Source organism: Doryrhamphus excisus, chromosome 7 (genome assembly GCF_030265055.1).
Source record: "Doryrhamphus excisus isolate RoL2022-K1 chromosome 7, RoL_Dexc_1.0, whole genome shotgun sequence".
NCBI lineage: Eukaryota > Metazoa > Chordata > Actinopteri > Syngnathiformes > Syngnathidae > Doryrhamphus > Doryrhamphus excisus.
In genome coordinates this window covers 2,757,418-2,781,758 of record NC_080472.1, presented here as the reverse complement: position 1 = coordinate 2,781,758, position 24,341 = coordinate 2,757,418, and the positions used below count along the sequence as shown (strand labels likewise).

General features: G+C 42.1%; 1 protein-coding gene across 3 annotated transcripts; it reads right to left on the bottom strand.

Moving 5' to 3' along the window:
- Window positions 1–281: 281 nt before the first annotated feature.
- Window positions 282–24,334, bottom strand: jph3a (junctophilin 3a). Of its 3 annotated transcripts, XM_058076892.1 has the most exons (10): window positions 24,229–24,334; window positions 22,908–22,985; window positions 22,266–22,408; window positions 19,088–19,158; window positions 17,518–18,059; window positions 16,531–17,378; window positions 8,810–9,590; window positions 7,185–7,309; window positions 4,265–5,469; window positions 282–2,161 (listed from the first exon to the last, which is right to left on the bottom strand). In XM_058076892.1, exons 6-10 carry the CDS (start codon window positions 16,910–16,912, stop codon window positions 2,081–2,083), a joined length of 2,574 nt encoding a protein of 857 aa, XP_057932875.1. In that variant the 5' UTR covers window positions 16,913–17,378; window positions 17,518–18,059; window positions 19,088–19,158; window positions 22,266–22,408; window positions 22,908–22,985; window positions 24,229–24,334; the 3' UTR covers window positions 282–2,080. The 3 variants fall into 3 exon arrangements, with proteins under 3 accessions (XP_057932875.1, XP_057932873.1, XP_057932874.1); XM_058076890.1 differs by having other exon boundaries at window positions 16,531–18,059; XM_058076891.1 differs by lacking the exon at window positions 22,908–22,985 and having other exon boundaries at window positions 16,531–18,059; window positions 24,229–24,313.
- Window positions 24,335–24,341: the final 7 nt, after the last annotated feature.

Here is a 24,341-nt window from a genome sequence, read left to right as displayed (position 1 = left end):
TTATTTTAATAAAATCTCATAAAACTTTTTTTTTTTTTACTTAAAAAGTAATATAATTAGTTACCGGGAAAAGTAAGTATATAAAGTATATAGCTTTTTTTTTTTAAAGAGTTTACATATTTTGCTAGATTTTTTTTTTTTATTTAGCTCAAACAATCGCATGACATAAAATAGAATGTTTTATGGAAAAAAGCGGTAAAAATGAATGAATGATGCGAGTTTAAAAGTGACTATAGGGGTGTTATTTCACGTCTGGAGGGCTCTGATAATGTTAAGTAGTAAACAGGACTTCTGTGCTCTAACAAAACAAAATCAATATATATATATATATAAATAAGGAATCTTACTTTGTCGAAATTCACTTATCAACAACCAATTAAAGAGGTTTGTAAACGGTTTCATGGAACAAATACTAGAATTCTAAATGTAGGTCAGTGCTTCTGACAGGGTTTTTCGGGCCTGACTGCACACTCATGTTCCTCGGCATCAGCAATAAATCAGAAACGCTTCATATTTCAAACATTTTATTATTTTCTCCACAGTAACTTGGAAACAACCTCATAAACCAAAGCGTAAGAAAGAGCATGCTCGGGCATGCAATGATGTCACAACATGATGATGCCACTGGGTGCGAAGTATAAAACATACAATAGTTGCTTTTCGTATTATTATTCATAAACTTCCAGTATTCTCTTGAGAGTTAAAAGCTAGCATTTTATTTTTTTTTTTTATCGCTGCTCTCCACGTCTCACGTTAGTCTCGTGTTACTCGACAAAACAGACGAAAGGGGAGCAAACCCACAGCAGATTGAGCTGAACAACCATGCGGAAAAATGTCATCCGGCCCGGCCCGTGAGACTGAACGTGTCTGGGAACGACACACAGCGAAACAGAAACCCCACGTTCCATTTTTTTTTTTTTTTTTTTTTTTTTGAACGGCCCGACTAGGATTACAGAGTCAAAACAGTGCATGCCATTCCTGGTTGAAGGGGGCGCGAGTTTGTGAGGATGAGTGGACGTTACTTGGCTTCATCTTGGAACTGCCAATTTTGGTGAATTGAAGTGAATCAAAAAAAAAGAGACACTCTGCGTTCTCTCCAGCTTGCTCGAAAAGTGTCAAAGTGGAATAATAATCATAATAATAATAATAATAATAATAATGACACATACACATATTATAGTATAATTAGTGGTGGTAACATAACAGTCGTTACAGTAGCTATACGTACAAAGGGACATTCTGAAATCTCTCTCAGCATGTCAGCGGATAAATAAGTCGCCATGCCGATGTGAGTCCGTGTGCAAAGGAGTGCCGACTTAAGCGTTTCTTTTCAAATTCAGGAAGTTCCTTGAGTATAAATTTCGATCTCAACATACAAAATGTTTTAAAAATGAAAACGGGACCTACGTATGTTTGCACAGATCCAATGTCGCGTGTAGGTGAGGTGACATCAAACAAGTGCACAACGCCATCACCGCACCGCCGTCATGGAATCGAAAAAAAAAAAAAATGTTGATGTTAAAGGGATAAGACGATGCATTTCGAATCGACGCCCCACGCAGCCTCATGCACAAGTGTTTTTTTTTTTTTTTTTTTTTTTTTGGAGAAATGAAAGAAAAAAAAAATCATGGCGAGCCCTTTAAATGGATCTACTCTTGCAGCATAGTTCTGTACGTAGCGCATAGTGAGGACAGGGTGGGGGATGGGGGGGGTAAGAAATCGGTGAATGTGAAAGCGAGATAAGAAACGGGAAGGAGTGTGAGTTTCATGCTAGTGGTTAGCATGTTTTATAATCAGGAAACAAAAAAAACAAAAAAAAAAAAGTCCAAAACTGCTTTTGCTAGTTCGTTTTAACAACGACGACACCCATGCACGTGTGTCCGAAACACGCCACGGTAGTGTAAATGTGTAAATCTACCACCTTTACTCGAGTCGGTAACCTTTTCCACGTTTGGAAGCTAAAAAAAAAAAAAAAAAGTTAACGATGACGCAAAAACGTCACAGCTGAAACCGTCATTTCGAGCCAGAATGTCCATCTCAGTAGGTTAGAATATAATATACATACAGCAGTTGTATGAGCTTAAATAAAGAAATGAATGAAAAGAATTGCTACTCCGATATTGAGTAAGATGACCATCACCACCAGAATGGAGCTGGAGCCCTGAGAGAACACAGAGAAGAAGAAAGGAGTCATTATCCGCGTATACATGGACCCAAATGTTCCAATTGCATTCGGTTTATTTTCAATGTAACCTTTGTATACACATCATTCCCAAAGGAAAAGCGCCAATCCGAATGAACATTCATTCATTTTCTACCGCTTTTCCTCACGAGGGTCGCGGGGGGTGCTGGAGCCTATCCCAGCTGTCTTCGGGTGAAAAAGAGGCGGGGTACACCCTGGACTGGTGGCCAGCCAATCACAGGGCACATATAGACAAACAACCATTCACACTCACATTCATACCTATGGATAATTTGGAATTGCCAATTAACCTAGCATGTTTTTGGAATGTGGGAGTACCCGGAGAAAAACCCACATATGCACGGAGATGGCCAAGGTTGGAATCGAACTCGGGTCTCCCAGCTGTGTGTCGTGCGTGCTAACCACTCTACCACCATGCAACCAGAAAAAGAACACACCGACAGTAAAATACGGTGGTGGTAGTGTGGTGGTCCGGGGCTGTTTTGCTGCTTCAGGACCTGGAAGCCTCGCTGTGATTAATCGATTAACATTAATTCATAAAAACAAAATACCGAAGACACCATGGGAGTCACCTAGTAGATCTATCAGTGACCCCCCCCCCCCATTGCTCATTTCAAGTCCATGTCAAATAATGCCTGAATTAAAAGGTTTTTGTATGACACAGAAAAGAACGAGAGTGCAGTACGAAAAAAGTGAGACCGCTTCCAATCCTGTTAATTAACCTAGCATGTTTTTGGAATGTGGGAGGAAAACCGGAGTACCCGGAGAAAACCCACGCATGCACGGGGAGAACATGCAAACTCCACACAGAGATGCCCGAGGGTGGGATTGAACCCTGGTCTCCTAGCTGTGAGGTCTGCGCGCTAACCCCTACACCACCGTGCCGCCCGAATGAACATATAATGGGATTTTTATCACTGGCTAGCATCTTATTAGCTAGCTCACGTCACCCGTTTATAATGGTAATGATCATTTATAATGCTTTTATATTTTTACATGAAAAAAACTATTCCAAATGTACATAAAATGGAATAAATTGAAGGTTCATGACTGTTGCCAAAGACACAATATGGCAGCAAGATCGACCACCACGACACGTCTTCAGTCAATTTTAGGCATTATTTTCTGCATAAATCGATAAAAATATGTTTTATGTTAACATTTTTAGCTTTCTGGAAGAGATTAATTGGATTTATATAATTGAAAAATTTATTCGTTTAAAGTCAGTTTTGGTTTAGGAATGAATTATTCATCTTAACCAAGGTTCCACTGGATGTTTTTTTTATATTGTTTATATTTTGTATATCGTTTACATATCCAGGGAATACGTTCTTATTTTGCACTATTGACTGGAAAAAGATATTTATAATTTAATACAATAAAATAGAATTAATTCATAGAATTAATCTGTTCCAGAAGTTCCAGCTCTAACCAAAACATTCTCTAACCAAGTGCTTATCAATTATTTTATAAAATATTAGAAATTTAAATATTTTCTCCCCCTACAGCAATCCTGACCAGAAAGCCAAAAATGCGGGGTCTTTTGTAACCTCTTGGATGCGTCGTTGCTGCCCCCGCAGCTAGTTCGATTCCACCCTCGGGGATCTCTGTGTGGAGTTTGTATGTTGTGTTCTCCAGGTATTCCGGTTTTCCTCCCACATTCCAAAAAAACATGCTAGGTTAATTAGCGACTCCAAATTGTCCATAGGTATGAATGTGAGTGTGAATGGTTGTTTGTCTATATGTGCCCTGTGATTGGCTGGTGACGAGTCCAGAGTGTACCCCGCCTCTTTTTCGCCCGAAGACAGCTGGGATAGGCTCCAGCATCCCCCCATGACGCTCGTGAGGAAAAGCGGTAGAAAATGAATGAATGAATTAATCTCTCGCTGTATTTTGCTGGAGTCCCAAAGTTTTATAAATGGCTTAATAACCTTTTCCAAACTGATGGGTCTCAATTAATTATTAATTATGATTAGGTTTGGATTTTTTTTCTCCCTTAATCAGAAAAAAACTGCATTTTTTTGGCGATTTCTACACCAAAGATCTGGGAATCGGACTTACTGAGTTTGGTTTGAGGGTGAGAAGCTCTCCTTCCTGCTCCAGGGCGATGGGCTGGGACTGAAGCGGTGGGGAGAGTGTGAGGTCCCGATGCAGCGGCCATTCCTCGAGCTCCGCCCCCACGCTCAAATTGTCCAGCATCTGCACGGAGTCCACGGATCCCTCTCTGACCGGCCTCAGACCCCCCCGGGATCGCAGCCGGTTGTTTTTGGGCGCCGGCGACGGGGACATACGCGAGTCCGGACACTGAAGCCTCATATCCACGGTGTACTCGTTCGTTCTTTCTTCGTCGCGCTCGGTGAGGCGCGAGTGGGCGGGGCTCCACCTGAGGGTGCTTTCCGCAGTCCAACCCTCGGCGACGCCATCTTGCCTTTGGTGGATTCCGGCATGCTCGCTAAGCTTGTGGTTGCAGGGATTGTGCTGTTTTACGTGGTTGAAGAAGGCATGCTCTCGAGGGTTGTAGCTAGAGGCAACGTGGTCCTTGGGGTTGTGATTGGACGAGATGTAGTCCTGGGAGTTGTGATTGGCGGAAGCATGCTCAGACGTCTTGTGATTGGACATGTTGTGATTGGATGAAATGTGCACCTGCGGTTTGTAGTTGGAGGAGACGCGTTCGGAAGCTTTGTGGTTGCTGGAAGAATGATCCCGTGTTTTGTGATTGGATGACGCGTATTCCCGGGATTTGTGATTGGAAGACGCGTGCTTGGATGACTTTTGGTTGGACGAAGAGTGCTCCCACGATCTGTGTTCCCGGACTTTGTGATTGGAGATGGGTTTCTCGCGTAGCTTGTGGTTGGACAAAGGAACCGGGTCATGGCCGTTTATGTGTACTTCCTGTTCTTCCAGTAACGACGGCGTAGTGGAGCGGCTGCTGCACCCCCGATCGGGGTACTGGTCATCCGCCCAGTTGTTTGCGTCGCCTTTCAGCATTCCCGTACCTCGCGACTCCACCAGGACTTGGATTTCGGCTCCACCGTGATCGTCCACCGCGGTCTGTCTCATGAAGCAAGCGTTTTTGGGACGATGGACACGCCTGGGCGGGCTCCGAGGCGGACACACGGGAACGTTGAGCACAGGGCTGAGATCGGGTGTTATTACAGGCGGCGTGGTGTCCGGAGTACACAGCTCTGGACTGTCTGTTCCCGTGGAGATGACCTCGTGGTCTTTGTCCTTGGCGTCTTGGTGCTGGGGCCGCTGACATTCGAGCCCTTGGAAAACAGTCGGACAATAACACCAATAAAGGGATCTGGCAGAATTCCACAGTCGGCCTGTTAGATTGCTAGCGTGTGTGTGTGTGTGTGTGTATGCTGAGTAACAAGAAAAGCATTCATAATTACAGTAAACCTCGGATATATCGGATTCAATTGTTCCCACTGGTTTTGTCCGATATAAGCGAAATCCGTTATATGCGTATACCGGAAAATGTCCGTTTTACGCATATATGGGATTTATATCCGGTATATGCGTAAATGGGAGTTGGTGCAATTTTACATGTTTTTTTTTGTGTTCTGCGCCCTTATGATGTATTAGAGTGATCTATTTTACATGTTTTTTTAATGTGTTCTGCGCCCTTGTGATGTATTAGAGTGATCTATTTTACATGTTTTTTTAAATGTGTTCTGCACCCTTGTGATGTATTAGAGTGATCTATCGGTGCAATTTTACATGTTTTTTTTATGTGTTCTGCTCCCTTGTGATGTATTAGAGTGATCTATCGGTGCAATTTTACATGTTTTTTTTTATGTGTTCTGCACCCTTGTGATGTATTAGAGTGATCTATCAGTGCAATTTTACATTTTGTTTTATGTGTTCTGCACCCTTGTGGTGTATTAGAGTGATCTATCGGTGCAATTTTACATGTTTTTTTTAATGTGTTCTGCGTCCTTGTGATGTATTAGAGTGATCTATCGGTGCAATTTTACATGTTTTTTTTATGTGTTCTGCGTCCTTGTGATGTATTAGAGTGATCTATCGGTGCAATTTTACATGTTTTTTTTATGTGTTCTGCGCCCTTGTGATGTATTAGAGTGATCTATCGGTGCAATTTTACATGTTTTTTTTAATGTGTTCTGCACCCTTGTGATGTATTACAGTGATCTATCGGTGCAATTTTACATGTTTTTTTTTATGTGTTCTGCGCCCTTGTGATGTATTAGAGTGATCTATCGGTGCAATTTTACATGTTTTTTTTTATGTGTTCTGCACCCTTGTGATGTATTAGAGTGATCTATCGGTGCAATTTTACATGTTTTTTTTATGTGTTCTGCGCCCTTGTGATGTATTAGAGTGATCTATCGGTGCAATTGTACATTTTTTTATGTGTTCTGCGCCCTTGTGATGTATTAGAGTGATCTATCGGTGCAATTTTACATGTTTTTTTTATGTGTTCTGCGCCCTTGTGATGTATTAGAGTGATCTATCGGTGCAATTTTACATGTTTTTTTTAATGTGTTCTGCGCCCTTGTGATGTATTAGAGTGATCTATCGGTGCAATTTTACATGTTTTTTTATGTGTTCTGCACCCTTGTGATGTATTAGAGTGATCTATCGGTGCAATTTTACATGTTTTTTTTATGTGTTCTGCGCCCTTGTGATGTATTAGAGTGATCTACCGGTGCCCTGTTGGATGTGTTCATTTTTCGTTTCAGCCGTCTGTAGCTGGCTAAATAGAAAAGCAACAACAGTCATGATTGTTTTGTGTTCTGATTGGCCCGTTTCCTGTTTTGTGGTCATGAGCTGCTAGCAATCGTATATGCTGAATGAAAGCAGACGTTTATGAATAAATGTTTGGGTACATAGAGGACAAGGAGGAGGAATGTGTTTTAACAAAGATGCAAAAATGCTACAGCTTCACTGAAGCCGTGAATGTGAGTGTGATAGGTGGTTGTCTGTTCGTGGGGAAAAGTAGGCGTAGACCACCCACCGTTGCCGTAGATGTGGAAGGAGGGGGAGAGCTCCTTGGCAGCTATCCGGGCCAGTCGACATTCCTCCATGGCCTTCTGCGCGACTCCCTCAGCAGCCTCCGCCTTTCCCCGAGCATGGCTCATCCTGATGAGGAATAACGGTGAGGAATAATCCACTCATACACTGACAGGAAATGTACGTATATTTCAAAAGTACTACAGTAATACTGTATACGCTAGATGTTTTCACTTTTGCAGGTTTTTATTATTATTTTTTTAATGAACTTTGTAAATGTTCTTTTCATAATGACTTTATATTTAATCCTATAATAACCTTGTATAACCTAGTTTATAATTTAATATTCAATTTACTTTAATTTCCTTATTTGATGTTGGTGTTGTTTTTAATAAATGAATAAAAAAATTTGTATTATTACATTTTCTTTTTGTAATATTATGACTTTATTCCCATAATATAAAAAATAGAACTTTTCCCCAACCTAATTTTCTAGAAATTACATAATTAATTTACATAATTAATAATTAAATAAATGTGTTTGTTTTTCATATTATGTTTGTATTTATGTAGTTTTTCTTTAGTGTTTCAACTCTGTGCTACTAAATAGAATTATTTTTCCTCATAATAATTATAATATTAATATTCTAAAAAAACTGCTATTTTTTCCTCATAATATTTTGATGTTATTATTATAAAATTACTGCTGTTTTTACCATTTTGTTGTTGTTTTTTTTCCCCAAATTTCTTTCTCCTCTTGAATTATGACTTTATTCTCTTGACATCATAACTTTTTCCACAACTTTTAGTAGTTGTTTTGTTTATCATTATGACATCAACTTTATGCTACTACAACATAATTTTTCATAAAATTATGATTTTTTTTGGTTGCATTCCAGAAATTACAATGTAATTTTTTTGTTTGTTTTTCATAATATTATAATGTTTGTATTTATTTAGTTTTTCTTTAATGTTTCAACTCTATGCTACTAAAATGACATTATTTTTCCTCATAATAATTATGAGTTTATTCTAAAAAATTGCTACATTTTTCTCATAATATTTTGATGTTATTATAAAATTACTTCTGTTTATCCCATTTTGTTGTTTTTCTTCAAAAATTTCTTTATCCTCTTAATTATGACTTTATCTCCATATTTTGACTTTATTCTCTTGACATCATAACTTTTAGTAGTTGTTTTGTTTATCATTATGACTTCAACTTTATGCTACTAAAATAACATAATTTTTCATAAAATTTGGATTTTTTTGCTTGCATTACACCTTTTTACCTATTAATATTTTACCATATTTTTGTTAACTTACTAATTTTTTTCTGTTGTTATTGTTTTATTGTTAAATTCTTTTTTAAGACTCTGCAGTGGGCCAAAAATTTTTTTTTTTGAAGTCAAAATGACCCCCTGAGCCACACTTTGGAGACCGCTACCTTGAATATTGATTAATGTCATGGATATAATTATTTCATGCATGTAAAACTATCGTTGAAAAACATAAAAAAATGAATATGAAATGAAAAGTCGTGGACTAATTGTAGCGTAACTACGGAGTAAACCATCACGGCACGCACCCCCAACCCTACACCCTTTGGTAAAGTCCTGGATTGATTACCTGGACATGGCAATCTCAGCTTTCTGCTTGGCAATTTCTGCAGCCTTCTCAGCAGCTTCCACCGCTCTGTCGACCTTCTCCCTGATCTTGCTGGCCCTCAGGGGGATCAGGTTTTTGCGCTTGCCGCTCACCAACATGTTCTGCTTGTACTTTCCCTCCTCCTTGGTGCCGTCCGGGAACGTGGTGCATCCGTACCCGTGTCTTTTGTTCCCTGCCCATTCGCCCGCGTAATGAAGGCCATCCGAACGTCGACTCACGCCCCAGCCGGCCCTGTGGTCGCTACGCCACTCGCCTGCGTACATTTCCGTCACCGTTGCATCCACCGGGGCGCCCTGTTCGTTCTCGCTGGCATTGGAGTGGATGTCGGACGCGGCGGAGCTCACCGTACTCATGCCCGCCTCGCTGCAGAAGGAACTTTGCTTGCTGAGCTGACTGGCCAGGGAGCTTTTGGATTCGGAGCGTCGTAGTTTCAGGCCGCTGAGGATGGACTGTCGGAAGCGGCCTTTCCGCTTTCGCTGGCGTTCGGCTTCACTCGGAGCGGTGAGGGCGAAGCCACCACGGCCCACCGGGCTGCCGGCCAACCCAGCCACCACGCCATCCGTTGGCGTGGTGGCGCTGCCATCCTCGAACACAGCCGGGGGGCCGTGGCTGTGCTCGGAACGGAGGGAGTTTATGGATGTTCGCAGGGGGAAGAGGATGACGGCCGCCATGCCGTATGGCACGCTCTGCCGCACACCGTACCCGTGACGCATCCCACCCAGCCACTGGCCCTGGTAGGTTCCTGGAACACACACATGGATAAACACACACAAATTCATTCATTTTCTACCGCTTATCCTCACGAAAGGCGGGGTACACCCTGGACTGGTGGCCGGCCAATCACAGGGCACATATAGACAAACAACCATTCACACTCACATTCATACCTATGGACAATTTGGAGTCGCTAATTAACCTAGCATGTTTTTGGAATGTGGGAGGAAACCGGAGTACCCGGAGAAACATGCAAACTCCACATTGAGATGGCCGAAGGTGGAATTGAACCCGGGTCTCCTAGCTGTGAAGTCTGCACACTATCCACTCAACACCGTGCAGACCATGATGGGAATAATAGTTGTTTTTTTCCAAACTCATATTGGTACTTGTTTGTATATTTATTATTATTCATTCATTCATTCATTTTCTACCGCTTATCCTCACAAGGGTCGCCGGGGGTGCTGGAGCCTATCCCAGCTGTCTTCAAGCGAGAGGCGGGGTACACCCTGGACTGGTGGCCAGCCAATCACAGGACACATATAGACAAACAACCATTCACACTCACATTCATACCTATGGACAATTTGGAGTGGCTAATTAACCTAGCATGTTTTTTTTGGAATGTGGGAGGAAACCGGAGTACCCGGAGAAAACCCACGCATGCACGGGGAGAACATGCAAACTCCACACAGAGATGGCCGAGGGTGGAATTGAACTCGGGTCTCCTAGCTGTGAGGCCTGCACGCTAACCACTCACCCACCGTGCAGCCTAATTTCACTTCTTCCTCGACATAATTTTCCAAACATATTTATTTTGTTAGTTTCTCATATTACGACAGTATTCTCGTAAAATCTGGACTTTTCCTGGGGTTGATTCGGAAAAATATCTGATACCGATATCAATCGATATCGCATTTTTATGCTGATATTGGGCCGATACTGATAATTATCGGACATACATGGGGTGCTGGAGTCTATCCCAGCCGTCTTCAAGCAAGAGGCGGGGTACACCCTGGATTGGTGGCCAGCCAATCACAGGGCACATATAGACAAACAACCATTCACACTCACATTCATACCTATGGACAATTTGGAGTGGCTAATTAACCTAGCATGTTTTTGGAATGTGGGAGGAAACCGGAGTACCCGAACGGGGAGAACATGCTAACTCCACACAGAGGTGGCCAAGGGTGGAATTGAACCCAGGTCTCCTAGCTGTGTGGCCTGCATGCTAATCACTTAACTACCGTGCAGCGTACAGAACTCATTCAGTCATTCATTCATTCGTTTTCTACCGCTTATCCTCACGAGGGTCGCCGGGGGGTGCTGGAGCCTATCCCAGCTGTCTTCAAGCGAGAGGCGGGGTACACCCTGGACTGGTGGCCAGCCAATCACAGGGCACATATAGACAAACAACCATTCACACTCACATTCATACCTATGGACAATTTGGAGTGGCTAATTAACCTAGCATGTTTTTGGAATGTGAAAAACCCGGGGAGAACATGCAAACTCCACATGGAGATGGCCATGGGTGGAATCAAACTCGGATCTCCTAGCTGTGAGGCTTGTGCATTAACCACTTGTCAACCGTGCAGTCTTCTATTATTATTATTATTATTATTATTATTATATTACAAAGTAAACACATTTACTTCTTTGCTCCATTTTAGTGTATATGTTGTGGTCCAGACACATTTTCAATGTCTACGTTTGTATTTTTAGCGTTATTAGCATCCTATTTCTTAAGGCAAGCTTCTTCTATTGCTGCTGCACTGTGACACTTATGCCTCGCTGCTGCCCCCTGCAGAGTGGAGGAAGTAACGAGCAATGAAGCAATGAGCAGATTGGGCCTAGAAATAGTGCATGTCAAAAATGTGTTCAGTATATTTTGGCGGAAAATTCACGAGATTGGTTAAAATATGTAAAAAAAAATTTTTTTTTTTTTTTTTACAGTTTTTGAGAATATTTACAGAGTAGTTTGAGCCACTTCTAACAATGTATTGACATCCAAACCATGCAACAGTGCTTCATAGTTGAAATAGGTGTATCTCAAATGGTATATCCCAATGACATGCATTGTTAGCTAACTCAAATTAACTCGTTTTTTTGTGTCATACTGCACAGAAAAGGGAAAAAAATATGAGTTAATGTTTCACATAAGGATTGCGAATTCCCCTTTAATAACTTCTTTGACGTGCTTTTGGTCAAAATACCCTCAGGATGAATGTGTCATCCAAATGAGACAATGCTAGCACTACTGAGTCACATGTGTGGGCCCTTTAAGGGCGAGCAAGTGGACGAGTGAGGGAGGTAGCGGTGGCGTTGAAATAAACGTTTCACCCAGAAAAAAAAAAAAACAACCAGGAAGAAGTTCCAAGAGGAACGGTTTAGTAAAATCCATCCACATCGCATCAATGTTCTAGTCATGTGACAATATATGATAATCCAATATACTGTACAACACTGCAAGGGTGCTCATTTAACTCTGCTTGGTCCACTCCTGTGCACATCCGGGACTCGAATCACGTTCTGTCGGATGAGAGTCAAGAGCGCAGGCTATTGCGCTAAAAGCCCGAGCTGTCAACTTGATGTCCAGCGCGACTCTTAAAGCGTCAAGTCACGAGTGGAGAAAATGACGGTTATCCTGATGACGTAACGTCATGTCTCATCAATGTTGTGTTATTACTGACGCAGAGCGGCCAGAATACTATATATTAATATCTTGTATTTCAATACTTTTTAAAATTAATAATAGACCAAAGTTAACACGGAAAATTCATTCATTCACACGGCCATTTTAGGGATGCCATGTCCTGGGATAGTCAATCCAGGGCAGGGGTGTCCAAACTTTTTCAACAGAGGGTCGCATACAAAAAACTCTAAGAATTCCAGCGACCACTTTGATATTTTTATATGTATATTTTTAATTTCGTAAAAAGCTATAAAAAAATAAAATCCTTACCCTTTTTTCATTATTTTTTTCTTTACATCAGGGGCCTCAAACTAGTGTCCTGCGGGCCACATTTGGCCTGCGGGCCATGTGTTTGAGACCCCTGCCTTGATATGAAAGTTTACTGTTTGATATGGATGCTGTATGGTATCATGTACCCAGAAAAAATTATTACGTTTGATTCATGTTCATGTTAAAGGTTAAATAACTGTTAATAGTTATCCTCCCTATCCGTGTGGAAGTGGTAAGTTTTTGGCTATTTAAGTTGAAAGGAAATAACTTGAAGGCTACCGTTTAGGTCGCTAGCTCTCTAGTTTGCGAGTCAGCATGTGTCTCAAGACCCTGCAGTTGCGCAATACGTTGTAAATAAATAAAAAGAGTATAAATGTGACTATAGTCGTGTTTTGTCATGTCTACAGGGCTCTAATAATGCTAATAATGTTAATTTTAATCTGAAAAAAATAATTTGTCTACCCACCAACTGTGGGTGGTGGCCGAGGATGGAATTGAACTCGGGTGTCCTAGCTGCGAGGCCTGTGCACTAACCACTCGTCCACTGTGCAGCCCCCTCCTCCATCATGTAAATTATTGTAAAACTATAAAAACGTATTTTCTGTTAACATTTTTGTCTTTCCTGAGCAGATGAATTGGATTTACATAATTTGGTTAAAGCCCGTTTTGGTTAGTGAATGAATTAATGACGCTAACCTGGGATTGAACTCCGGTCTCCTGGCTGTGAGGTCTAAATGTGCTAACCACTCAACCGCCGTGCAGCCCTATCAAATCCATTATTATTATTAATTATTATTATTATTATTATTATTATTATTTAGACCACACATATTGTTGTGATGTTCAGATCTATGAATGCACTTTTAGAATGAATATTTGTGAGTCGGTACATAGCATACATAACGTTCATGTGTTGGGGTCAGAATAAAGTTGTCAGACTCGGTAACGCTGTGTGGAGCCATAAAACGCATGTGTTAATTATGGCCAAAAAAAAAAAAATGTAATTAATTAAATAATTTTTTTTACATTTTTGACAGCTCTAATAATAACTACCGCTAATTACTTTTTTACAGTAGTCACAGGGAAGAAACTCAACAGTATCTGTTCAGCTTTGCATGTCATTAAATTCATCCGCCTCTTTCTTTCACTACAAGGTGACTTCTGATCCTGGATTAATAATACAACGCCTGGGACCTCATAGATGTGAACACAAAGATGTCAAATCAGCCGAATCTCAAAAAAATTGTGATTTAGGTCACATTACAGCGTATTTTTCAGGCACTACCGCAGCATGAATACCACTTTAAAGACATTGTTTATGCCAGGGGTCGGCAACCTTTACTATGAAAAGAGCCATTTCACCCACTTGCCCACTAAAGAAAAATAGCCTGGAGCCGCAAAACGTTGTATGTTTAAAACAACATTGGAGGGAAAAAAAAAGACGAGTTGGAGTACTCTTGCTAGTACTGGAGATAAACTTTTGTTTTTAAATGAGCTCTAATTTATTTTTTAGAATCGTCAAATAACTCATTAATAATAATTAATAACTCAAATAACTCAAAGTATTACTCATTTCCCTTCATGTTAACCTGTCAGAGAGAACTGGATAGCATCCTGTCTGCTCATTCAGTCACCAGTCAGAACTCAGTCAGGATGCATTCATGGTCTCACACAAAGTTGGATTTTTGTAAACTCATAACAAAGACGTGCATTTTCACCACACGGGTGCTAAAAAATATTCAAGCATTGCAAAGGGAGCCGCAACAAAGAGGCTGGAGAGCCACATGCGGCTCTGGAGCCGCGGGTTGCTGACCCCTGGTTTATGCATTATTACCTTTCAGAGTTTGCTCCAAACCATTAACTCTGAAGTAACTCAGTGTCAAATCTCCTCTTAGGTTCATGTGAGTTGACCGTGTATTGTTGCATAACACGCAACACAACACGGTGACATAAATCCTGACTGAGACTGAAAAAGCAGATCCGAGACTACGTATGAAGACCGGACTGATGCTGGTTTCTGTGGCTGCAAGCTAAATATAATGAAGCTATCGCTGCTTATTGGACTGTACGCGCCACAGTAAATGGGCACTAAAAGGCAACATGTTGCATTGATTGCTCACGGAGAGATGGAAGAACAAGGAGGGTCCGTGTCTTGTTTTCCCACAGGATCACTGTTGGGTTAGATCTGTATATAATTAGTATGTAGTATGTAATTGGGACACAGAAAGTGCCCCAATTAACAGTATACTGTTTCTTATGTTCATTGTCAATTAGGCCACACAAACAGGAACTGATGCAAATATGAAACTCATGTAAACATTACAAAAGAGCATAAAAATTATTTAAGACTACAGTCATCCTTTGGCTAGTCACACTTATATCGCGTTTGTTTGTTTTTTTAATACATTAATCATTTCGTGGTTTAATACGGCCTATTATTTGTAAAATTATGTTGTTTTTGCCTAAATTAAGCATTTCAAGCATAAACATGGATAATTTAGGAAAAATAGGAATATAAGGCATACCGACGATGCAATCAAAGGCCGAGTGTGGAATCGAACTCGGGTCTCCTAGCTGTGAGGCCTGCACGCTAACCACTCGACCGCCGTGCATCATGTAAATTCATCATGTAAATTATTATTAAGCAGATGAATTGGATTTACATAATTTTTTAAGTATTTGGTTAAAGTCCGTTTTGGTTAGTGAATGAATTAATGACGCTAACCAAGGTTCTAGTATATGTGCAGCATTCAATTATATTCTTATTTTTTCAACACTAATTTTCAAATCAGGCGGCACGGCGGACTAGTGGTTAGCGCGCAGACCTCACAGCTAGGAGACCAGGGTTCAATTCCACACTCGGCCATCTCTGTGTGGAGTTTGCATGTTCTCCCCGTGCATGTGTGGGTTTTCTCCGGGTACTCCGGTTTCCTCCCACATTCCAAAAACATGCTAGGTTAATTAGCGACTCCAAATTGTCCATAGGTATGAATGTGAGTGTGAATGGTTGTTTGTCTATATGTGCCCTGTGATTGGCTGGCCACCAGTCCAGGGTGTACCCCGCCTCTCGCCCGAAGACAGCTGGGATAAGCTCCAGCACCCCTCGTGAGGAAAAGCGGTAGAAAATGAATGAATGAATGAATACTTTTCAAACCAAAAGTCATATAAAAGTAGTGGTAAGCAGATATTGGTAACAAAAATATTTTTGTAATATTGCAATATCTAGCACCCCCCCGCGACCCTCATGAGGAAAAGCGGTAGAAAATGAATGAATGAATGTATTACTTTGCTCTGTGTTTGATTCTGAATATAACCACTAGTTCAAGAATACTTTAAAAGTGAGTTTTTAAAAGGGAGCTGTCTGTGGTGCTGAAGACAAGCAGGCATTCATTGGAGCCTATCCCAGCTGTCTTCGGGCGAGAGGCGGGGTACACTCTGTACCGGTGGCCAGCCAATCACAGGGCACATATAGACAAACAACCATTCACACTCACATTCATACCTATGGACAATTTGGAGTCGCTAATTAACCTAGCACGGGGAAAACATGCAAACTCCACACAGAGATGGCAGAGAGTGGAATCGAACTAGGGTCTCCTAGCTGTGTGGCATGCGCGCTAACCACTCATCCACCGTACCACCCCGCATCTAGTTTATGTCTGTCTTCCCTCTACTTATTGAACTCCAACATCCGGGTCATCCGCACTTCATCCGTCATTAGGCGGCCTAAATTAAAAAAAGTAAGCAGGGAAAAGACTTGGAGAGCTGCGCTCGGGTCTCTAGCGACACGCTGACCCGCCGTCTCCATGTTGCCATGGTGACTTTAGCACAGAGGGTGTGACGCTGAGCGGATGAGAGACGTGTTGTGATCTTGAAATGGTGTCTCACTTCCTGCGTTAGCCTTTTCTTTCGGATACTGTAGGTGCGGATGTGACCCACATTCTGTGTCATTGAACTTGAAACAAGAGAACGTGTACCGGGAGTAGAAAATCATCTTTACCTCCATCGGAGTAGGTTTCGGTGCCGTATCCATCCTGCAGACCGTTGCTCCATGTCCCCTCGTAGCGGGCACCACTGGCCGTGCTCTCCAGCTGCCCGTAGCGGCCTTTAAACCCTTGCGTCCATTCCCCTCTGTACTCCCAGCGGCCCTTGCTCTCCACTCCGATACCGTGCCGTTTGCCCTGCGCCCAGGTGCCCTGGTAGCTGTTCCCGCTGGGCCATGTGTACACACCCAGGACCTCAAAGCCATGACTCCACGCCCCTGCGTACTCACCCTGACCCTGTGGCCCCGTGCAGACCCCTCTGCCGTGGGCTTTTCCTTGCTCCCACCCCCCGCAGTACGACCCCCCATCATCAAAGTCAAACCTGCCTCCAGTGGACATGCATGAAACAGGTTTAGGCAAATCCTTAGAATGTCAAGAAAAAGAGCAACAGAGGCCTAGTTTACTCAGAAGTAGCAAGTAGCGTGGAGGCCTTGCTTGGATCCGGTATCAGGGAGGCACAGGCCCCGAACTTCCTCGCTGCTCTAAATGTGAAATGGAATTTCTTGTTCGGAAGATTTGACAAGCTTCATCTACGACGTCGGAGCAATCGAAGCCTCGGCAATATGAATACGGCTCTGCTTCCCATGGGCATGCAGGCTAACGGTGCTCCTCATCCTCGTCCTGTTCCTCCTCCTCCTCCACCCTGCACCTCCACGCAGTCGGGGGAGCTTGTAACCCCGTCGTATCAGTCCAGACAAGCCAGGGCTTGGCTTTTCCGGCTTTTCCCGGGGGGCCCGCAGAGTCGTGGCAGGGGCAGCAATGGAGCTCGGTTAGCTACGACAGCATCCCAGCATCCTCGCTGCACCTGAACACGGGGCAAGGATGCGACCACGCAAGTACGTCATTTAAAAAAAAAAAAAAAAAAAAAGACAGGAGAAGTTGAAAGGATTTCTCTATCGTGTCGTTTGGAAAAAAGACATTTAAGCGATGATCCGAGTCGTTACCACAAAGACTCCAAGTGTGATGATCTCCGATTTCCTTCCCCTCGCTCCACTCTGCTGTGATCCAAAGAGGAGGCTCTCCTTAAGGTGCCAAGAGAAGCAGAAAAAAAAACCCTTCCTGTTCCTTTGCCTTCTATCCTCGTGCCCGCCTATCCCAGGATTGTTGTCATATCCCGCAATTCCATCAAATCATCTGCCCTTTTTTTTTTTTTATTTGGCCTCTCGCTATTTCTCCTATCTGCCGTCTCTCTAAAATCTACTCATTACAGGACTGTTCCACCCCAGCCAATACCCCTCCCCCACACACACGCACACACACGCTCCTTCGCTCTTAAAGCGGTAGACACCGAAGGATGCTGCCGACAGCAGCATGCATGGAGCTCAGTGCGCTCTCCCTTTGGGAATACAGCCTGCTTTTCCTAATTATCCAGCCTCGTTTTACTCTCACGCTCCTCCTCTCCGACTCAAATCCAGATAGTCAGCAAACCGGTTTGTGAGGTCAGGGATCCTGTGCTGCTCGGCTCCGCGGCGAGATGTTGTTTGGACTGGAAAACCAGAGATTCCAAATTGGAAATGTGAGTGGGAATGGTTCTTATCAAACTTAGTTAGTTTTTTTTTTTTAATAGGTTGGTTTCCTGTACAGCTGCAACAATTCATCACACCGGACTGGTGGCCAGCCAATCACAGGGCGCATATAGACAAACAACCATTCACACTCGCATTCATATCTATGGACAATTTGGAGTCGCTAATTAACCTAGCATGTTTTTGGAATGTGGGAGGAAACCGGAGTACCCGGAGAAAACCCACGCATGCACGTGGAGAACATTCAAACTTCACACAGAGATGGCCAAGCGTGGAATTGAACTCGGGTCTCCAAGCTGTGAGGCCTGCGTGCTTCCAGTTAATCATTTTAACTTAAAAAATGCAAATATCATCTGAATTTACTCTATTAAACGTTAATATTTTTGTATTTCCTTAGTCATCCTTGAACGCAAACCTATTATTTTTGTCTTTAAAGTAAAAAAAAAAATGTGTTTTTATGTGGACATATACTAGAACCTTGGTTAGCGTCATTAATTCATTCACTAACCAAAACGGACTTTAACCAAATACTTGAGAAATTATGTAAATTCAATTCATCCGCTCAATAATAATTTACATGATGCACTGTGGTCGAGTGGTTAGCGTGCAGGCCTCGCAGTTGGGAGACCAGAGTTCAATTCCGCCCTCGGCCATCTCTGTGTGGAGTTTGCATGTTCTCCCCATGCATGCGTGGGTTTTCTCCAGGTTTCCTCCCACATTCCAAAAACATGCTAGGTTAATCAGCGGCTCCAAATTGTCCATAGGTATGAATGTGAGTGTGAATGGTTGTTTGTCTATATGTGCCCTGTGATTGGCTGGTGACCAGTCCAATGGCCACTGAAGGTTATCACGACTACTTTATATGCACGTTGCACATTTTTTTCATGAGTTTGACACGTGATCTCGGACCTAACTGATTACTTGATTAATGAAAACAACAAGCTTGAGATTAATCCACTGAGGAAATAATAGTTAGTTGCAGACTTACCAGTTAATGCATAGTCTATTGGGTTGAGGTCAGGGCTTTGGGAAAGCCATTTACCCATTCCAGGCCAGTCACTATTGGGATTTGAAAATAAGAACATTTTTTCAGAAAATAGGGAGAAATTAGAATAAGAGAAATTATGGATTTTTTTAAAATACATAAAATGATGCTTTCCAAAACCTAGTGTGTAATAATTGAACGGACATGGCTGGGTGTTGGTTGCTGCTCAACACCTGAGCGCAAGCTGACAAGGTCAAAGGTGAAGATAAACAACACAGTGCACAACACCTGTACTCATTAATGAGCTCTGGAAGGTTTTCTTTTCAGACGCTCTGGGCTATACTCGAATGCATCACACAGCTGAGATGAAAAAATGTCAGATTTTTTTTTTGTGTCTTGTCTTTTTTGTCTAGCCCTTGTATTATGTTACGGGTCAATTTGACCCGTTTCAGTTTTTGTGTTGACCAAAGTACTGGTTATCCTTTCTTTTTCTTCATGAAATTTTGCGACTTTTCCTCATCTAGGGTCATGAACACAAAAACTGAAACGGGTCTAATTGACCCGTAACATAATACAAGGGTTAACAAATCATGCTAGTTAACCTTGTAAGGTTAACTAGCATGATTTGTTAACCTTGTAAGGTTAACTAGCATGATTTGTTAACCCTTGTATTATGTTACGGGTCAATTAGACCCGTTTCAGTTTTTGTGTTGACCAAAGTACGTGTTATCCTTTCTTTTTCTTCATGAAATTTTGTGACTTTTCCTCATCTAGGGTCATTAACACAAAAACTGAAACGGGTCTAATTGACCCGTAACATAATACAAGGGTTAACAAATCATGCTAGTTAACCTTACAATAATGCAAGGGTTAACTACCATGATGCTAGTTAACCTTGTTAACCTTAACTGAAACGGGTCAAATTGACCCGCAACATAATACAAGGGTTAACAAATCATGCTAGTTAACCTTGTTAACCTTAACTGAAACAGGTCAAATTGACCCGCAACATAATACAAGGGTTAACAAATCATGCTAGTTAACCTTGTTAACCTTAACTGAAACAGGTCAAATTGACCCGCAACATAATACAAGGGCTAGTAGAATGATTTGTCAAAGACAATAAATATGTAAGCACAATTTTTCAACAAAACAGATACAAGGACAAGGTAAACACAGCAAATGAATATGCAGTGGAACCTTAGTTAGCGTCATTCATCTGTTCCACAAGGTCCAACTCAAACAAAAATGTACTCTAACCAAAAACATTTTGGTCACTTTTAGGTACGATGCGGCAGCCAGACCAACATGGACGCCACCTTCCTGTTTAGCTATGTGTTATATTTTGAACTATTTTAGGTTTACATGCTACCACTGTGCTAAAGTGGACGTTTAGGGAGAAAAAATACAGTGGCACCTCAGTTAGCATCCGCTCTGGTTAATGTTGAAAATTAAAAAAACTCAATAATTTTGCCTTGGTTTGTGATCATTCTACGCTTATTGTGTTGTTAATACACTGCATGGGTCTAGCTGTGTACTTAATATATATATATATATATATATATATTTTTTTTTTTTAATTTATCACAAAACATGCTTCCTTGTTAGCATTCAGTTAGCATACACCGAAATGAGATGACGATCTCTCAGAAATGAGAGACATGATGACGGGGTGTAAGCTGTGTTTTGCTTATCACTGCCGTCCTTCCATAGAGAGGAAAACTAGCATTTATTTTTTTTTAGGACACCAGCAAGTCAAATGTATTTATGATGTTTTTATTCATTTGACTACCGAGATGGTGGATTACGTATCCAGGCTCAACAGAAGATTGAAGAAACTATCATCTATGTCTAAATTATGTTTTTTTTTTAATATTTCTTGTAGTGAAAACTTTTAACCAAACTAAATTATTCTCCTTTGTCTTGTTATCCTCTGAATGAGCAACCTAAGCACATGACTGTTTTTTGGTAATAACAACACATGAGCCAAGGACTTGAGTAGGTCAATAGATGCGTTGTTGACAAAATCATAAACGAGAGAACGGTATTTTAAAGATTGTTTAAGAATTGGAGGGTGGAAGGACTTTGGGGGCCAGTGGGTTCTCTGTTTAAGGTCTACTCTAAATGGAATATATTGGAGTGTAAAATTGAAAATGTCCCCATGGGGATTTATAAAGTGTTTTTGCGCCAGATGCCCTTCCTGACGCAATCCTGGCTAGGAATCAAACCCATGAAAGACAGAAGCGCTTATTATTACACCACCAGGGATTAGCAGTTTTAGTGCATAAAATGCATCAGTTTTTTTTTTTTTTTGCTTTAATTTAAAGTCTGTCTTACACGTATTTGATGTAACGCAATATTATAAAAATATTTTTGTTACCAATATCTGCTTATCACTACTTTTGTATGACTTTGGATATGAAAATTAGTGTTGGGAAAAATAAAAAATAAGAATATAATTGAATGCTGCACGGCGGTCGAGTGGTTAGCGGAGACCAGGGTCAATTCCACCCTCGGCCATCTCTGTGTGGAGTTTGCGTGGGTTTACTCCGGTTTCCTCCCACATTCCAAAAACATGCTAGGTTAATTAGCCACTCCAAATTGTCCATAGGTATGAATGTGAGTGTGAATGGTTGTTTGTCTATATGTGCCCTGTGATTGGCTGGCCACCAGTCCAGAGTGTACCCCGCCTCGTGCCCAAAGAACGCTGGGATAGGCTCCAGCACGAAGAAAATTAATGAATGTTGGAAAAACTAAAAAATAAGAATATAATTGAACGCACGGGCACCATCCTTCCATTTTCTATGTGGCTTATCCTCACTGGTGGGTTATAGGGATGCTGGAGCCTATCCCAGCTGTCTTCGGATGAGAAGCGGGGTATACCCTGGGACTGGTGGCCAGCCAATCACAGGGCACATATAGACAAACAACCATTCACACTCACATTCATACCTATGGACAATGTATAATTTATAATGTATGTGATGTTGATACATCTTTAACAAATTTAACATCCCTTTAAGTAGGGGGTGCATCACAAACCCACGTGAACATTAAAAAGTAGCGTTGAATATTTAGCTAATACCGACCCTTGTAAAAGGGCCTAAAACGGACAGTCAGGCACTGGAAGCGCAATGAGGGAAGAAGGCAGCCTGGTACGATGACTCATTATTTTACTTACATCATTTTGTCAGGTGGGTGTGCGCTCTGTTTGCCCGAGGAGGACATCCCACCAGGATGCACCACGGGAGGATGCCAAGTCAACCGTATTCTTCCGTAAGATGCTTTGGCTGGAGTTCAGCAAACAGTTTGGACCGTTTTGGCCTGTAAGCAAACATTTTAAATATACTACTGTATTTTGGTATTTTGGTCATTTCTTGTAAAGCACTAGGTGGAACTGTGGTTCATTCAGGAAAGTGGCGAGTGGATCTCTGCGAGGCAAGGACTTCATCAGTTGACAGAGTTCCCACCCACACGTAAACACATCCAAAACATCAAACTACATTGCAAAAATTCAAGACTTTTCTCTCAAAATCTGTGTTCCTTCAACACTAAACAATGTATTGTTTGGTGTCTTAAAGGAGTCCTATAACGCTTTTTCCACTTTTCTGACCTATAAATGTAGTAAGAATGCTGTATTCTTGTGTTAAACGACACCACAGTTTCAGATAATTAAACTGTAAACCCTAAAAAAAGTAATTTAGATGGATCAAAACGCTCGGTTTCAGAGGGGCGTTGTAAAACTGGAAGTTTGTGATGTCACAGAGGAGCGGGCTTCCTTATATGGGCGTGTGCTGTAGGCGAGATGTGCTCTTTGTTTCACCTTAATTTTGTTGTTTCTGGTTCTGCTTCCTAACGACGCCTTCATCAGCCACAAGCGGTTGCAGTTCCAGATTCCCGACTAGCAAAAGAAAAATATTTTAATCCGTCACCGGCGTTTCACACTGGATTGTTTTGGGAACATGGGCTAGTATGGACTAGCCGACAAACTGCTGCTGAAGCCTGACGCATTTCCAACGTTACTTTGTCGTGAGGAAGAGTCAGAAGAGAAAGCCGTAACAATTTATCAGTGTCCTAACTGTGTTTATTTTGTGGAAAATAATGTAGCAAAAGCGGTCGTCTGTGTAGCATTATAGAGTGTGCATACGGAGAGCGGGGTTGCTAATAACCATTTCTCACAACAATCCAGAGTTTTTTTTTTTTTTTAACACTGGTAGTCCCACCACGGTGGTCTAGGGGTTAGCGCGCAGACCTCGCAGCTAGGAGACCAGGGTTCAATCCCACCCTCGGGCATCTCTGTGTGGAGTTTGCATGTTCTCCCTGTGCATGCGTGGGTTTTCCCCGGGTGCTCCGGTTTCCTCCCACATTCCCAAAAAACATGCTAGGTTAATTAGCGACTCCAAATTGTCCATGGGTATGAATGTGAGTGTGAATGGTTGTTTGTCTATATGTGCCCTGTGATTGGCTGTACCCCGCCTCTCGCCCGAAAGACAGCTGGGATAGGCTCCAGCACCCCCGTGACCCTCGTGAGGAAAACGCGCTCCAACTGGCGCAGTTAGACTCCTAGCGTCATTGACGCAACTTGGCTCGAGCCATTACATTCCAGTTGATTCCAATATTAGGCGGATTGTTTGTGACATTTGGTTCCACTTGGTGGACACACAAAGATTTTTTTTTATTTTCTTGGGGCTGCACGGTGGACGAGTGGTTAGCACGCAGACCTCACAGCTAGGAGACAAGGGTTCGATTCCACCCTCGGCCATCTCTGTGTGGAGTTTGCATGTTCTCCCCGTGCATGCGTCGGTTTCCTCCCACATTCCCAAAAAACATGCTAGGTTAATTAGCGACTCCAAATTGTCCATAGGTATGAATGTGAGTGTGAATGGTTGTTTGTCTATATGTGCCCTGTGATTGGCTGGCGACCAGTCCAGGGTGTACCCCGCCTTACGCCCGAAGACAGCTGGGATAGGCTCCAGCACCCCCCGCGACCCTCGTGAGGAAAAAGCGGTAGAAAATGAATGAATGAATTAAAAAAAAAAGATATCCTTAAGACATTGGAAAGAAAGGGGTTCTTGTACCCTTAGCACATAACGGTACTTAGCATCACTGAAGGTAGTAGTGTATTGACAGCTGTGAAAAATCACCTGGTCTTTGTCGTCCTCTAGTGGGCTTGTAGTGTACCTACAATCTTCAGTGGCAGGTTTCTCCTAGTTGACGTCACAGTCCTCAGAACCATGCAGAGGGCTCCTTCTAATTT

Coding starts and splice junctions, on each gene's coding strand:
- jph3a (XM_058076890.1), bottom strand. CDS start 16,912: ATGTCCACTGGAGGCAGGTTTGACTTTGATGATGGGGGGTCGTACTGC. Junction 5,470..7,184: donor CTTCCACATCTACGGCAACG/GTGGGTGGTCTA, acceptor CTGTTTTCCAAG/GGCTCGAATGTCAGCGGCCC. Junction 2,162..4,264: donor TCACCCTCAAACCAAACTCA/GTAAGTCCGATT, acceptor GTGTTCTCTCAG/GGCTCCAGCTCCATTCTGGT.